Source organism: Acinonyx jubatus, chromosome B1 (assembly GCF_027475565.1).
Source record: "Acinonyx jubatus isolate Ajub_Pintada_27869175 chromosome B1, VMU_Ajub_asm_v1.0, whole genome shotgun sequence".
Taxonomy (NCBI): domain Eukaryota; kingdom Metazoa; phylum Chordata; class Mammalia; order Carnivora; family Felidae; genus Acinonyx; species Acinonyx jubatus.
Genome location: NC_069382.1, coordinates 39,521,624 through 39,539,185, shown reverse-complemented (window position 1 = coordinate 39,539,185; position 17,562 = coordinate 39,521,624). Strand labels below are relative to the sequence as shown.

General features: G+C 42.7%; 1 protein-coding gene across 2 annotated transcripts in view; it reads left to right on the top strand.

The window, feature by feature from the left end:
- The first annotated feature begins 713 nt into the window (after positions 1-713).
- The window catches only part of IKBKB (inhibitor of nuclear factor kappa B kinase subunit beta), a 74,228-nt gene continuing 57,379 nt past the window's right edge, over positions 714-17,562 (top strand). For both annotated transcript variants that reach the window (XM_015088489.3, XM_015088488.3), the window contains exons 1-2: positions 714-885; positions 1,566-1,688. In XM_015088489.3, coding sequence (XP_014943975.1) covers positions 1,584-1,688 — 105 coding nt within the window. In that variant the 5' untranslated portion in view covers positions 714-885; positions 1,566-1,583. The remainder of the gene's footprint in view (positions 886-1,565; positions 1,689-17,562) is intronic.

Here is a 17,562-nt window from a genome sequence, read left to right as displayed (position 1 = left end):
CTTTGTGTGATAATATAATTCCACAGAACCAAGAAACTCAATAGCAAAGACCTTATTTTATGTCAAGTAGGTAGGAGTTGAACCATAAACCTCAGCGCTGCGAGTTTCTCTCGCAATTTCCCTACATCACTGCGGCTGAAACTGCAGTTTCGTGTGAACACTACTAGATTTTCCCCCCTTTTTCTTTATTTTTTTCTCAAGCGGGTGGGGGGGGGGGGCTGTCATTTCCAGGGAGTACAGCTGCGATTTATCATTCTCGATACTGAGCCAAAAATCCTCCAGATAAGGGGGATGCAGCCTGAGGAGAGGAGGCCCGTGGCAATTCTTGTAAACACTCTCTAAATCAATCCTGGCGGGGGCGCGGGAAATTCCACCTAGTTAGAAGTCTAGGAAGCGTGACAAGTTCACCCCAGGAGGGCTCCAGTGAGGAAATCCCCATCTCCCCAGTCCCAGAAACCGCTTCAGGTTAAAGTCACTGTCTAAAACGGGCGCGGGCGTATTCGGGTTCATCTCAGGGCCGCTTTTATCTCAAGGAGCAATGCCTGTCTAAGTCCGACCGGGGCCGTCTAGAAGCCATATGCTGCCCCCCTTGAATCACCTGGGTAAGGGACCCAGGGTCCTCCCCGGTGGCGTGGCCTAGGACCGCGGGCAAGGGGCGTGGCCTAGGCTGGCGCCCCCCGCGGCGCCTTTAAGGGCGGGCCGCGGCCCACGTGCTCTGTGACGTCAGAGCAGGAAGTGTTTGAGGAAGTCGCGCTGGGCTGGGAGGTTTAAGATTCCCGCATTTTAATGTCTTTGGGGAGGTGCCATAGCCCCCGGTTTTTTCACCTCAGCCCCGCCTCCCCCGCCCCGGGGAACGGCTCCCCTGCCCTGCGTCCCTGACGACAGGTGAGTCCCTTGGGCGGCCGCGGGGACCCCCTGGTGCCCCCTGCAGACCCTGCGTCTCCTCTGCAACGGCGAACTGGCACCTCTTCACTTGAGGCTGCTGAAGAAACTTCTGTCGAGTTTAAAAGTCGGGGTTTTCCGGTCGTAGAAGCCTTTCTCTTGTGCGGGTTGGACTTGGGAGGTCCAGAGCAGCCCTGGGCGGGGTGGGTACAGGTGGCCGCTTCGAGGTGGGTGGCTTTGGGAGAGAGCCGTGATTCATTTGGACTGAGTGAAGACAACACGTGACCATGACCATGGGGGAAAATCAGCAACAGATTCTGTCCCAGCCACCCTAAACAGAATGCGCGCGGGGCAGGGCGCCCCTTGCTGGAGTCCAGGCTGGGATGCCCTTTCGAGGTGGGGGTGGGGGTGGGGGGGCGGAGTATTCTCTCTTTCCAGTGACTTTCCTGCCTGTCTCCTTCTACAACAGCCCAGGTGGGGGGAGGGAGAAAGGTGAGAAAAACAAGTTTGCCACCAAAACCCCGAAATAAGCTAGACAACATGGTTTATTTATAAATGAAAACCAGCTCGTTTTTTTCTTCTCTCTTATTGAAGGGCAAGGGTATCTCTTACCTTCTCTCTCTCTTTGAGTTACATTTTTTCTTAACTTTAATCTTTTATCCCCCACACCAAATTGCTTACAGAGTTAGCACATCCTCAGTATGAGCTGGTCACCTTCGCTGCCAACCCAGACATGTGGGGCCTGGGAGATGAAAGAACGACTTGGGACAGGGGGATTTGGAAACGTCATTCGATGGCACAATCAGGTAGGGGCTCTGGAGCTGGGAAGAACCAAGGGCGACCAGGGGTAGGAGCTGGGGAAGACAGGCTCCCCTCAAATTGCCTCTCCCCAACACTGTGCTGGGTGGGAGAATGGGGCTCACCTTTGGTTATAGACTTGTTGAGTGAGAAAGGGGAACTGTGAAGGGGCTTCAGGGCTGCTGAGCTGACTCTAAGTGGTCTCCAAGCTTTACTGGCTATGCCCCCGAAATAAATAGTAAACATTTTAAGTTTTCACCTCCAATTATATATATTTTATTTTATTATTATTGTTTTTTAATATTTGTTTTTGAGAGAGAGAGAGAGAGAGAGAGACAGCACCAGTGGGGGAGGGGCAGAGAGAGAGAGAGACAGAATCCCAAGCAGGCTCTGAGCTCTGAGCTGTCAGCACAGAGCTGGAGGTGAGGTTGGAACCCCTGAAGTGGGATGCTTAACCGACTGAGCCACCCAGGCGCCCCTCAATTATATATATTTTAAATTAGGATCTGTGTTGCCATTATACTGTCATGTACTGATATGTTGTATACTAATATATTACGTGTTCTAAAACATACAAAAATAGAAAAAAATAGAAAAATTTAAAGGATGAGCATAGTGAAATATACTTAAGTGTTTAAAAAATTAATTAGAAAAATTTTTTTAATGTTTTTATTTTATTTTTGAGACACAGGGAGACAGAGCATGAGTGGGGGAGGGGCAGAGAGAGAGAGGGAGACACAGAATCTGAAACAGGCTCCGGGCTCTGAGCTGTCAGGACAGAGCCCTACGCGGGGCTCGAACCCACGAACCGTGAAATTATGACCTGAGCCGAAGTCAGACGCTTAACTGACTGAGCCACCCAGGCGCCCCTAAAAAATTAATTTAAAAACATTTTAAATATGTATCAATTATAACATCTTCCCAGTATTTGCAGTACTGCACAGCACACAGTATACCGATCCATATGAAAGAATTACCATTAGAGATAGTGGAGGAAAATCCATAATTCAAACAACTTTTATAATTTTGAATTATTTGGACTAATTTCTTAAAAAAATTTTTTTTAAATGTTTTATTTATTTTTGAGACACAGAGAGACAGAGCATGAGCAGGGGAGGGGCAGAGAGGGAGACACAGAATCTGAAGCAGGCTCCAGGCTCTGAGCTGTCAGCACAGAGCCTGACGCGGGGCTCAAACTCATGAACTGTGAGATCATGACCTGAGCCGAAGTCGGACACCTAACCAACTGAGCCACCCAGGCGCCCCTGGACTAATTTCTTTTTAGATCTGATTCTGTCCTTATCGTTTTTACTCCTTATGTGTCTGAAATTAGTTTCTCATAGAAGTGTTAGTTCTTCCATATTCCTGTTTGCTTATGCTGATGTTACATGTACTAAATAAAGTTCACTACAGGAATTTCTTTAGCCATTTGTCCATTTTATGAGAGTCATTTTATTGAAATTGGATAATATAATCCATAATCTACCTAAGCAGGGCATTTGGAACCTGCAGCATGCCTCCATAGGCCCCTGTCTGTACCATGCGTGATATGTGCGTGACCTCCTGAAAAATTATCTGAGAGTGCTATAAAGTTAATATCAGAAAAGCTTAACCAAAGCTTAACCAAAAGCTTAACCAAGTAGCTACAATTAGCTTCCTGATCCCAAAATCAGACCTCTGAAGTCCTTGAAGGAGGGCACCTGCTTTTTGATCAGGGGCTGCGGAGCACTTTTTTGGACCAAAGGAATGGCAAATTGTGCACCACTTCCCAGGAGCCTGCTGTGGCAGCCAGTGCGGGGGGGTGGGAGTGGGGGTCCTCAAGGCTACTGGCCAGCCATGTCAGAGCATCATTCCAGACAGCCACCCTCCTTTATCAGTAGTTGAAAGACATTCTAAACCCTGCCTGAGTCCTATCAGCTCTGAGTGGATGAAACGACCCGTGGAGGAATGTGGGGGGTCGGAGCTGGAGGGCAGAGTACAGTTCTGTAGGTGGTAATTTCCACATTCAACTAGGAAATCAGAATTCCAGCAAACCCTCTGGCTGAGGGGGCCTTAGAAACACAACTGGCTTGGGGCGCCTGCATGGCTCAGTCTGGTTAAGCATCCACCTTCAGCTCAGGTCATGATCTCATGGTTCATGAGATCTGCATTGGGCTCTGTGCTGACAGCTCAGAGCCTGGGGCCTGCTTTGGATTCTGTGTCTCCCTCTCCCTCGCTGCCCCTCCCCCGCTTGTACTCTTTCTCTCTCAAAAATAAATTTAAAAAAAAGAATAAAAAAAAAAGAATCACAACTGGCTCAAATATATTCTGGTCTGAGTATAGCTACGGATTTAACATTACAACAGAAGACTCAGACTGTTCTGTGGCCCACAGATACCTGGGCTGGGCTGCTCTAGACAGGCCAAGGCTTTTGGATTCTTGACTACAGCAAGTATCTCGCAGCAGCTGACCTAGAGACGTTTGGTTTCCCTCGAAAGGAGTTCTGTCCAGATGCGCCATGTGTCTGTCATCTCTAGCTCAAAATGGCCTCCATCTGCTCCATGAGTTTGGAAAGCTATTGTCAGTTGGAATTTGTTCCTGGCTTTATAGATATGGGCCTGAAAATGTGTAAATGTGTGTGTATGTGTATGGATTAGTCTTCTAAGATTACTACTTTCAAGTTCCTTCCCCTGTTCAAAAAATTAATTTGTTTTTCATTTTTACTTAATGTTTAATTGAAGTATAGTTGGCATACATTGTTATAATAGTTTTAGGTGTACGACATAGTGATTTGGTGATTCTGTACATTATACAGTGCTCACCATGATAAATATAGTTCCCATCTGTCACCAAACAATGTTATCACAGTATTATTGACTATATATATATATATATATATATATATACAATGCTGTACTTTTCATCCTCAAGATTTATTGTACAACTGAAAGTTTGTATCTCTTACTCCCCTTCACCTATTTCACCCATCCCCCAACTCCTTCCCCTCTGGCACCCACCAGTTTTCTGTGTTTATGAGTCTGTTTCTCCTTTTTTTGTTTATTCGTTTTGTTTAGATTCCACATGAAGTGAAATCGTACGACCTTTCTTTCTTCTAACTTATTTCACTTAGCATAATACCCTTTACATCCATCCACCTTGTCATGAATGGCAAGATTTCATTCTTTTTATGGCTGAGTAATATTCTTTATCCATTCCTCTATTGATGGAAACTTGGGTTGCTTCACTGTGTTGGCTGTTGTAAATAATTCTGCAGTAAACACAGGGGTGCATTTTTAGTGTTTTCAAATTAGTGTTTTGTTTCCTTTGATTAAATACATAGCAGTAAAATTACTGGATCATAATAGTATTTCTATTTTTAAGTTTTTGAGGAACCTTCCTACTGGTTTCCACTGTGGCTGTACCAATTTACATTCCTACCAACAGTGCATGAGGGTTCCCTTTTTCCATGTCTTTGTCAGCACCTGTTATTTATTGTCTTTTTGATGTTAGCCATTCTGACAGGTGTAAGATGCTATCTCATTGTGGTTTTGATTTGCATTTCCCTGATGATGAGTGATGTTGAACATCTTTTCATGCTTCTGTGGGTCATCTGTATGTCTTCTTCGGAAAAATGTTTTCACCTGTCTTCTGCCCATTTTTTAACGGGATTATTAAGCTTTTTCATGTTGACTTGTGTAAGTTCTTTTTACATTTTGGATATTCGCCCCTTATTGAATATATCATTGGTAAATATCTTCTCCCTAGGTTGCCTTTTCATTTTGTTGATGGTTGTTCTTTTTAAATTTATTTTTATTGTTCTTTGTTTTATAAAAGCCAAAGCCAAACTCCCCAGTCTGCTGTTTGAGGCCTCTTCACAGTCTGGCCTTACCCTGTCTTTGTAGCATCACCTCCTCTTATTGGCTCCCAACAAGATGGTTGGCTGAGCCCTCTCTGGAATAGGCCTCTGTCTCCTGGACAGTTGTACATAATTCTGGCCATTCCTCCAGGATCAGCTCCAGACCACCTCCTCCATAAACTTGCCGCAGATTTATTCATGCAGTGGAAATTAGTTCTTCCATTGAATGCCTTCAGCTCCACTTGGCATGCTTCATACACTGCCTTTTCGTCTGTGTGTAGGAATGTGTCTTGTCAAGGCTCTAAGTTCCTGGTCAGCCAGGGCCCTGTCTTGCTGTGGCTTTCTTTCAGTTCCCCCATAGCAATTTCTTTACATTATACATGTTTGGGGTGCATAAAATAATTCACTTTCTGTAAAGATCTTTTTGGAAAAGGGAAAGAGCCATTGATCAATAATTATAAATGTAAACTCCTGCCTCTCATAGGTGTGACATGGGAGAGGGGCCCAGAGCAGTGATACCTTATACCAGGGGGTGGGATCCGTCAGGAGGTTGGGGTAGGCTTCTTCAAGGAAGTGGCGCTTAAGCAGAGACCTGAGTTATTGGTAGAAGTTAGCTGGGCTGAGAAAGTGGGAGGAGGGACCCAGGCAGAGGGAGCAGCCTATTCAGAACCCCTGTGAAGGGGGCAGATCTAGGCTAGCAGGTGGGACTGAAAGACCAGCATGACCAGAAGGGAGGACAAGGGGAGCCAGGTGCAAGGGAGGCTGGGGTGTAGATGGTGACAGTGAGATGTGCTTTTGTTTTTATCTGAAGGGCACCAGGAAGCTGTTGGAGGGGGCTCCACTCTGACTGGAAGGGGCCCAGGCAGTGGTGTGCTGGGACATCAGCTCTCTGAGAAAAACGTCCCAGTTCGTAGTGTTTACCAGTTTCCACAGGGTAACTACCCCTGCTGTGACTTGTTTCAAGCCACTGACAACTTAATAAGCAGGTCTCACTGAATTCCTTAATATTTAACAATCCGCCCTCAGAAGAGCTGGTCCCAGGACACTACCGGCACTACCCTGTCACGTGGGGACACCAGTTAGGGGGCTTTTGGAGGAGTCCAGGTGAGAGAGTGGACTGGGCTGATGATGGTGGAGATGGAGAGAAGTGGGCAGATCTGAGAGCTGTGTCATGGGTAAAGTCGGCAGGACTTATCGGTGGAATAGCAAGCGAGGGCCGAGGGGGTAGGAGGAGTCCACTCTCACAAATACGTAGTGAGCCTGGCTCCATCCTGGAAGTTCTCCATTACCCTCCTGCGTGGATCCTCGGGTGGCGAAATCCTTAAGGCTGCTGTGGGCGCTCAGGAGGCTCTTTAGTTGATGACCATGAATAGTGTGTTCTCTGGTGGCTGCCCCTGTGTTCAGAGCCTCTTGAAGAAAGCCTCTGGGTAGGGTGGTTTTGATATTTAACTCCAGTCTGGTATAGTGATTACACTTTGCAGCCATGTACGTTTCCGCATACTCTGTATACTTTATCTTGTGTATAAAAGAGAGACTTTTTAGTTTATCACAAGAGAAATTGCATAAAAGAGTCTGTTGGTATCCCTAGTCACATATGTGATGCCTAATACTCAGACCCATCATTTATCGAGAACTTACCCTGTGGCAGCATTGGGCTAGGCATTTTACATGCTTTATCTCCTGTCCACACAATAGCCCTAAAGGTAGAACTGTTGCTTTTTTTTCCTAAAGTTTATTTATTTAAGTAATCTCTACATACAACGTGGGTCTTGAATTCATGACCCCGAGATCAAGAGTTGCATGCTCCTGTGACTGAGCCAGCAGGTGCCCCAAGAACTGTTGTCTTTATTCCTGTTTATTACTGAGAAAATTGAAGCACAAAGAGGTTAGGTCATTCAGCTAAAGAGCCTAAGCTAGTAAGTGAAGGAGCTGAATCTGAACCTACATCTATTCAGTTCCCAGCCTCCTGCCTTCTCCACTGTGGCTTGTGGTGTTGCCATGGTGGGTGATCCAAGCCTAGGGACATTGTCAGTTCTCTACAATCAGTCTAAACCATTTTGAAATACTACAGGAAAAAACCCTCCTTTGGAGGACAACATGCATAAAACTTTCTTGTTTAACAGAGAACTCTAAGATGAATTACTTCTTAGTGAGGAAGCGCAGTATATCAAATATTCCTACCCTTGTTTCCCTGAGTTTTTGGATTTTGTCACCAAGCATGGGCGTTGGCAGTCCTTGCTGTGTCTATACTCCTTGAGCCTCAGCTCGAGGGTCAGCACAAACCATTTATCAGTAGTCTAGAGAGGCTGATATTTTCAATAAGACCTTTGTTAAATACAGAGGAAGAAGAAAAAGAGATGACTGGAATGACCTGAGCCTGTAGCACTTATGGGACTAAAGGGGAAAAGCCACATGACTCCCAGTCACACATACCTGGGTTCCAGTCCTGGCTCTGTTACTTGCTGGCTTCATGACTTTGGGCCACAACTTCCCCCCATGGATTTTTGAGGATGCTAAGATATTGAGCTCCTTGGCTCTCAGTGTGTCTGGGCATGAAATAGGGCAGCTGCTCTCTGGAAGCATCTGGGAATGTCCCAGGGTGCCTTGTAAATATATTATCTGTGCACGTTGCTGGGAAAGAGACTGGGAAGTGCTACCTGGGGTCCCAAAGGATGCCTGTGAAGATGACATGAGGTAATGTACGCACTGGCTGTTATAAAGATATAAAAGGTAAGGTGTTATTACCACGTTTATGAAGTAGTACTGCCTTTTACTTGTCTCCTCACTGGACAAGATTAAACTCACTTCAGCTTATGTGTGTGTTTTTGTTTTTTTAAGTTTATTTTTGAGAGAGAGACAGAGCGTGGTGGAGGGGCACAGAGAGAGGACAGAGGATTGGAAGTGGGCTCTGCACTGACAGTAGGCAGCCCAACTCAGGGCTCAAACCCACAAACAGCGAGATCATGACCCGAGCTGAAGTTGGAGGCTCAACCACCTGAGCCACCCAGGTGCCCCTATGTGTGTGTATTGAAGTCTTAAAGACTTCAGTGAGTTCACTAAGAATTTATGGAGCAGTGACCTAAGCTCCATCAGGGGAAAAAAGAAATGACCTTGTCTTCAGTGTGCTTATGCTCTTATGGAGGAGGTAAAGTGAATACTTAGCAATATACTAAAGGAGTCTAAACATAAGCACCAAGTTGTGTAGAAAAAGTGGCTGCTATTTATTGAGAGTGCCCTGTGCCAGCTGTGCTGGATGCTTTATCCATATTATCTCTTGAATGCTCAGGGAAGAGGGAAGGCTTCTTGAGGAAATGGAACTTGAGCAGAATCTTGAAGGAGATAGACTGGAATAGTCTGAAAAGAAGACAAATCAAATAGGTAGAGTAACATCTACATGGGACCAGAGAAAGGAAATCATGCTACTTAATTGACTTAAGGCTCAGTCTGTATCAGACACTCCATCTTGTTTTGACTGAGGGATAGAGTCCTCTTCTTATGGATAAAGACCTAGAAGCTTAAGTAATGGACTCAGTGTCACACATTTACCAGGTGAAGGATGAGGGAATTACACCTTGACTTGTCTCACCCCTCAAGCCCCTGTGGGTGAGTTTGGAGGCCACTATGTCTGTTGGGTGTTTACACCAAAGGGAATTGGTTGAACTCAGAACCTTCTCAGCATAGATGGGTCAGCATGGTTGAGTCAGGGCTGAAGCTGCAGCCAGACCTTTTAACTCTCAGGCCTGGGTTCTGTCCCTAGGATCTCTCTAGGCCTAGCTTTGTACTTTCTTTCTGAAGCATTCATCTTGGAGGGCAGGGCCTGAGAAGGAATGAGTTGGTTATTACTGATTACCCCCTCTTACCACAATGGCCTGTTGGATGGTTGCCATGGTAACAAGAGGCACCTTTCTGAGTTAAGGGTTTGAATGTACCCTTTGGCTTCCTGTGAGTTCCCCTAGTCATGAGGAAAAGGCTAACTTTGGGAAGCTGGGCCAGCTCCTGTATAGACTGGCCTTCAGCTCACTTGTACTGTCACACCTTTTGGTAGCTCTCAGCCATCTGAGGAAGTGCTTTCCTCCCCTTCACTTCATCCTACACCCCATTCTGCCACATTTTATGTTTCCATGTGCACAAGATTCACAGACTTGAGGGACCTTCATGATAAACTGCATTCAACATGGGTAACACTGTTGACACCTTTCTCCATTTTCTCAAAATACGAATCAATTTTAAATTTTGCCCTGAGGAATCCATTTACCAGAAGGTGGATGCTGACATGGTTTGGGCCAAGTCTAGTTTTCCACAGGACTGAGCTAAGACTAGAAAGCTCCAACCCAAATAAAGATAGTCATCCACTGCTCTTTGAGTTCCATTGCTAGTGAAGAACAAGCTTCCCAGGGTTTCAAAAATAGTATTTTTAGTCTGTTTCTAAACTGTTGAGTTGAATTTTGCTTTCTAGAACAGGTATGTTCTTAGCAACAGAAAGTCAGTCTGTTTTTTTGTCTCAAATGAAGTATAACGCATAGAAAACTGGAATGTTTTAGAATACTGCTTAGAGGGCCACTGTGTAAGAAAGTTTAAGTGTGTCTGTGTCTGTATGGGACATTCCCAAGCCTAGGAATTTAGGATTTCCCCTGTCACCATAGGACTAAACTGAGCTGTCCACAAATAGAAACTGCATTCTGCTCTCTATGCCCAATTATTCCACAATGTGTTCAGTATTCGTATTGCTAAGTTCACTGTCTAGTTTGAATTAGGATGTTGAGGCCAATGTCAAATCAAATCTTCAATCTTTAATATCAGTCTTCAATATCAAAATCTATTTCTGGACTCTGGGTCGGGCCCGGTGACAGTTGTGTGTTAGTTCCAATGTTTGTGTTGAACAGAAGACTGCAGTTATGTACAATTATCCAATGTATAGATAGGTTACCTGAAATGTTTTCTAAATCACTTAATGAATCTGCCTTTGGGGTTTGATGTATTTATCAGTTTTATGAAGGAAGCATACTGTTTGTGGTAGGCAGAATAACCCCTCCCGAAGATGTCTGTATCCTAATCCCCTGGACCTGTGAATATGGTAAGTTACCATGGCAAAGGGGAATTAAGGTTGCTGATGGGCTGATGTGATATGGGAAAATTATCCTGGATTATCTAGGTCATCCCAGTGTAATCACAGGGGGTTAAAAGTGGAAGAGAGAGGCAGGAGAGTCAGTGGCAAAGTGATGCAATGTGACAGAGTCAACTGGTCCTTGCTGGCTTTGAGGATGGAGGGAGGGGCCAGGAGCCAAGGAATGCAGGCAACTTCTAGAAGCTAGAAAGGTCAAGGAAATGTATTCTCCCCTAAAGCTTCCAGAAAAGAGCACAAGCCTGATGACATCTTGATTTCAGCCCAGTGAGATGTGTGCCAGACTTGTGACCTCCAGAAGTGTAAGGAAATAAATCTATGTTGTTTTAAGCTGCTAAGTCCATGGCATTTTGTTGATAGTAGCAGTAAAAAAACTAAGTTCGTGGCAATTTGTTAATAGTAGTGCCTGGGTGGCTCAGTCAGTTAAGTGTCCAACTTCGGCTCAGGTCATGATCTCATAGTTTGTGAGTTTGAGCCCTGCATCGGGCTCTGTGTGTCGGATTCTGTGTCTCCCTCTCTCTCTGCCCCTCCCCCACTCACACTCTGTCTCTGTCTCTCAAAAATAAATAAACGTTAAAAAATTTTTTTAAAAAACTAACATGTTGCTCTGTATGTTGAAGTTAATATAGGTGCAGATCTTTAAATATCTTGAATTATTTATTTATTTTTAACATAATTTATTATCAAATTGGCTAATATACAGTATGTAAAGTGTGTTCTTGGTTTTTGGGGTAGATTGCCATGGTTCATTGCTTACATACAACACCCAGTGCTCATCCCAACAAGTGCCCTCCTCAATGCCCATCACCCATTTTCCCTCCCCACCCCCGCCATCCATTCTCAGTTTGTTCTCTGTATTTAAGAGTCTCTTATGGTTTGCCTCCCTCTGTTTGTAACTATTTTTTCCCCTTCCCTTCCCCCATGGTCTTCTGTTAAGTTTCTCAAGATCCACATATGAGTGAAGACATGTGATATCTGCCCTTCTCTAACTGACTTATTTCACTCAGCATAATATCTTCCATTTCCATCCATGTTACTGCAAATGGCATGATTTCATTCTTTCTCATTGCTACATAGTATTCCATTGTATACGTAAACCACATCTTCTTTATCCATTCATCAGTTGATGGACACTTAGGCTCTTTCCATAATTTGGCTATTGTTGAAAACGCTGCTATAAACATTGGGGTACATGTATCCTAATGAATCAGCACTCCTGTATCCCTTGGGTGAATTGCTAGCAGTGTTATTGCTGGGTCATAGGGTAGATATATTTTTAATTTTTTGAGGAACCTCCACACTGTTTTCCAGAGCGGTTGCACAAGTTTGCATTCCCACCAACAGTGCAAGAGGGTTCCCATTTTTCCACACCCTCACCAGCATCTGTTGTTTCCTGAGTTGTTCATTTTAGCCACTCTGACTGGTGTGAGGTGGTATCTCAGCGTGGTTTTGATTTGTATTTTCCTGATGATGAGTGACATTGAGTATCTATTCATGTGTCTGTTGGCCATCTGGATGTCTTCTTTGGAGAAGTGTCTATTCATGTCTTCTGCCCATTTCTTCACTGGATTGTTTGTTTTTTGTGTGTTGAGTTTGATAAGTTCTTTGTAGATTTTGGATACTAACCCTTTATCTGATATGTCATTTGCAAATAAATGTCTTTTCCCATTCCATCGGTTGCCTTTTAGTTTTGCTGATTGTTCCCTTTGCAGTGCAGAAACTTTTTATATTGATGAGGTCCCAATAGTTCATTTTTGCTTTTAATTCTCTTGCCTTTGGAGATGTGTTGAGCAAGAAATTCCTGTGACTGAGGTCAAAGAGGTTGTTGCCTGATTTCTCCTCTAGGGTTTTGATGGTTTCCTGTCTCACATTTAGGTTTTTCATCCGTTTTGAGTTTATTTTTGTGTATGGTGTAAGAAACTGGTCTAGTTTCATTCTTCTGCATGTTGCTGTCCAGTTCTTCCAGCACCATTTGCTAAAGAGACTGTCTTTTTTCCATTGGATACTCTTTCCTGCTTTGTCAAAAATTAGTTGGCCATACATTTGTAGGTTCAATTCTGGGTTCTCTATTCTATTCCATTGGTCTATGTGTCTGGTTTTGTGCCAGTACCATACTGTCTTGATGATTACAGCTTTGTTGTAGAGGCTAAAGTCTGGGATTGTGATGCCTACAGCTTTGGTTTTCTTCAATATTACTTTAGCTATTCGGGGTCTTTTGTGGTTCCATAGAAATTTTAGGTTTGTTCTAGCTTTGAGAAGAATGCTGGTGCAATTTTGATTGGGATTGCATTGAATGTATAGATTGCTTTGAGTAGTATTGACATTTTAACAATATTTATTCTTCCAATCCATGAGCATGGAATGTTTTTCCATTTCTTTGTGTCTTCTTCAATTTCCTTCATAAATTTTCCATTGTTTTCAGCATACAGATTTTTTACATATTTGGTTAGGTTTATTCCTAGGTATTTTATGGTTCCTTGGTGCAGTTGTAAATGGGATCAATTTATTTCTCTTTCTTTTGCTTCATTATTGGTGTATAAAAATGCAACTGATTTCTGTACATTGATTTTGTACCCTGTGACTTTGCTGAATTCGTATATCAGTTCTAGTGGTCTTTTGGTGGAGTCTTTTGGGTTTTTCATGTAGAGTATCATGTCGTCTGCGAAAAGTGAAAGTTTGATTTCTTCTTTGCCAATTTTGATGTCTTTTATTTCATTTGTTGTCTGACTGCTGAGTCTAGGACTTCCAATACTATGTTAAACAACAGTGGTGAAACTGGACATCCCTGTCGTGTTCCTGATCTCAGGGGGAAAGCTCTCAGTTTTTCCCCATTGAGGATGATATTAGCTGTGAGCTTTTCATATATGGGTTTTATGATATTTAAGTATGTTCCTTCTATCCTGACTTTCTTGAGGGTTTTTATTAAAAAAGGATGTTGTATTTTGTCAAATGTGTTTTCTTCATCTGTTGACAGGATCATATGGTTCTTATTCTTTCTTGTATTAATGTGATGTATCACATTGATTGATTTGTGAATATTGCCCTGCAGCCCAGAAATGGATCCCACTTGATCATGGTGGATAATTCTTTTTATATGCTGTTGAATTTTATTTGCTAATATCTTGTTGAGAACTTTTACATCCATATTCATCAGGGATATTGGCCTATAGTTCTCCTTTTTTTGTGGGGTCTCTGTCTGGTTTGGGAATCAAGGTAATGCTGGCTTCATATAATGAGTCTGGAAGTTTTCTTTCCATTTCTATTTTTTGGAACAGCTTGAGAAAGACAGGTATTAACTCTGCTTTAAATGCCTGGTAGAATTCCCCTGGGAAGCCATCTGACCCAGAACTCTTATTTGTTGGGAGATTTTTGATAACTGATTCCATTTCTTCACTAGTTACGGGTCTGTTCAAATTTTCTATTTCTTCCTGTTTGACTTTTGGTAGTGTGTGGGTGTCTGGGAATTTGTCCATTTCTTTCAGGTTGTCCAGTTTGTTGGCATATAACTTTTCATAGTATTCTCTGATAATTGCTTGTATTTCTGAGGGATTGGTTGTAATAAATCCATTTTCATTCATGATTTTATCTATTTGGGTCCTCTCTTCTTTTTGAGAAGTCTGGCTAGGGGTTTATCAATTTTGTTTATTTTTTCAAAAAACCAACTCTTAGTTTCATTAATCTGTTCTATTGGGTTTGGGGGTTTTTTTGGGTTGTGGGTTTTTTTTTTTTTTTTTGTATTTTATATTGTTTATTTCTGCTCTGATCTTTATTATTTCTCTTCTTCTGCTGGCTTTGGGGTTTCTTTGTTGTTCTGCTTCTTAGTTCCTTTAGGTGTGCTATTAGATTTTGTATTTGGGATTTTTTGTTTGTTTCTTGAGGTAGTCCTGGATAGGCCTGGATTGCAATATATTTTACTCTTAGGACTGCCTTTGTTGCATCCCCAAGGGTTTGGACTATTGTGTTTTCATTTTCATTTGTTTCCATATATTTTTTAATTTCTTCTTTAATTGCCTGGTTGACCCAGTTGTTCTTTAGTAAGAGTTCTTTACCTTCCATGCATTGGGAGGTTTTCCAAACTTTTTCCTTTGGTTGATTTCAGGTTTCATAGCATTGTGATCTGAAAGTGTGCATGGTATGATCTCAATTCTTTTATATTTATTGAGGGCTGTTTTGTGACCCAGTATGTATGTGATCTATCTTGGAGAATGTTCCATGTGCACTCGAGAAGAATGTGTATTCTGCTGCTTTGAGATGCAAAGTTCTAAATATATCTGTCAAGTCCATCTGGTCCAGTGTATCATTCAGGGCCATTGTTTCTTTATTTACTTTCTGTCTAGATGATCTGTCCTTTGTTGTACATGGAGTATTAAATTTTCCTGCAATTACCACATTCTTACCAATAAGATTGCTTATGTTTGTGATTGTTTTATATATTTTGGTGCTTCCAAATATGGTGTATAAACATTTATAATTGTTAGCTTTTCTTGATGGATAGACCCTGTAATTATGATATAATGTCCTTCTTCATCTCTTGTTTAAAATCTTTAGTTTAAAATCTAGTTTGTCTGATATAAGTATGGCTATTCCACCTTTCTTTTGACTTCCAGTAGCATGATAGTTGGTTTTCCATCCCCTCACTTTCAATCTGAAGGTGTCCTCAGGTCTAAAATGGGTCTCTTGTAGACAGCAAATAGATGGGTCTTGGTTTTGTTTTGTTTTGTTTTGTTTTTTAATTTATTCTGATACCCTCTGTCTTTTGATTAGAGCATCTAGTCCATTTACATTCAGTGTTATTATTGAAAGATATGGATTAAGAGTCATTGTGTTATCTGTAGGTTTTATGTTTGTAGTGATGTCCCTGGTCCTTTGTGATCTTTGCAACATTCCATTCATAGAGTCCCCCTTAGGATCTCTTGTAGGGCTGATTTAGTGGTGATGAATTCCTTCAATTTTTGTCTGTCTGGGAAACCTTCATCCTTCCTTGTATTCTCAATGACAGGCTTGCTGGATAAAGGATTTTTGGCTGCATGTTTTTCCTATTCAGCACATTGAAAATTTCCTGCCTCTCCTGGCCTGTCAATTTTCAGTAGATAGGTCTGCTACTCCCCTTATGTGTCTACCCTTGTAGGTTAAGGTCTGTTTATCCCTAGCTACTTTCAGAATTCTCTCTTTCTCTTTGTATTTTGTCAGTTTCACCATGATATGTCATGTAGAAGATCAATTCAGTTACGTTTGAAGAGAGTTCTCTGTGCCTCCTGGATATCAATGTCTGTTTCCTTCCCCAAATTGGGGGAGTTCTCATCTATGATTTGTTCAAGTACACCTTCGTCCCTTTTCTCTCACTTCTTCTGGCACTCCCATGATATGGATATTGTTCCATTTCATTGAATCACTCAGTTCTCTAATTCTCTCCTTGTGGTCCAGAATTTTTTATCTCTCTTTTTCTCAGCTTCATCTTTTTACATAATTTTATCTTCTGTTACACTTAATCTCCCCTCTGCCTCTTCAGTCCTCACTGTCACCACCTCTAGTTTATTTTGCACCTCATTTATAGCATTTTCAAATTCATCATGACTATTTTTTAGTTCCTCGATCTCTGCAGCAATAGATTTTTGCTGTCTTCTATGCTTTTTTCAAGCCCAGCGATTAATCTTATGACTATTATTCTAAATTCTTGTTCAGTTGTATTGTTTATATCTGTTTTGATCAGTTCTTTAGCTGTCATTTCTTCCTGGAATTTCTTTTGAGGAGAATTCTTCCATTTCGTCATTTTGACTAGTTTTCTGTCCCTTATAAGTTTTAAAAGCTTGTTATGTGTCCTGCACCTGTGAGCACTACTTTATTAAAGAGGGGTCATACACTGTCCAGGGCCTGGCCCTTCAGGAGGTGTTTTTTGGAAAGTGTTACTTGCCCTCTGTTGTTGTGACTTTGGTTACTTTATCACCCTACTCGTAGTGATGTTTTGGACCCTCCACCAGGTGTGCTTTGATTTGTTCATTGAAGTAGCCCTGGAAAGGAAAACAAATAAACAAAAACAGAACAAAAACAAGCAAACACACAAACAAACAAAAACACAGAAACACCAGCTACAAGTAAACAGCAGGGTGGAGGTGTTGCTGATGAAAGAGGTCTTATTCTGTACAAAGAGAAATGACAGGGGCAGGGGAAAAAGAAAATAAAATAAAAATTGACCAGACAGAAACTATACGGCTTAATCCAGAGTGAGAGAAAGGAAAATAAAGAAGGAGGTGTAGAACATGTATCAAGAGAATGGATTAAGTATGTCTGCTTAAACAAACCAACAACCAAAGTAACCAGACTAGAGGAGGGAAGAGATAAGAAGGAGAAAAGGAAAGAAGAATATATCTATATAATAAGAATTGTGCAAGAATTAAACTAGGCAATGCAACAGCGCTGGCCTGGAGGGGTCCATCTGGTTCCACAGCATCTATCTCCAGTAGATACGCAGTTACCCATTGTGGAGGGGTGTGGTTTGGTGTAGGTGAATCCTGCCTCCACTGCCGTCCCGCTGTCCAATCCCTGAAGCCCTGCCTTGGTGGTGGTGGTGGTGGAGAGAAAAATGGGATACCCCAATGTCTCCTACCCGGACTTGGTATCCCAAAGCACTCTGTTCGAGCCGTCCTCACCGTGCCAGGCGTGCAAACGAGGCAGTTTGTCCTGCTCCACCGACCTCCATGACTCCCTGGCTCCCAGCTGGGACTTAAACCCCAATGTCTTTAAGGTTCCCATTCCATCCACCCCAGTTTTGGGGAAGTGCTGCTCCTTTGAGCGGATATATACTTCCCACAGCACTCTAGGGAGGGGATTGCTTTCTCTCACTGCGGACTGCACTCTGAACTAGTTACCAAGCCTGGGGCTGGCTCCCCTCCTCCCCTAGGCGCACGAACAGGGCAGCCCATCCCAT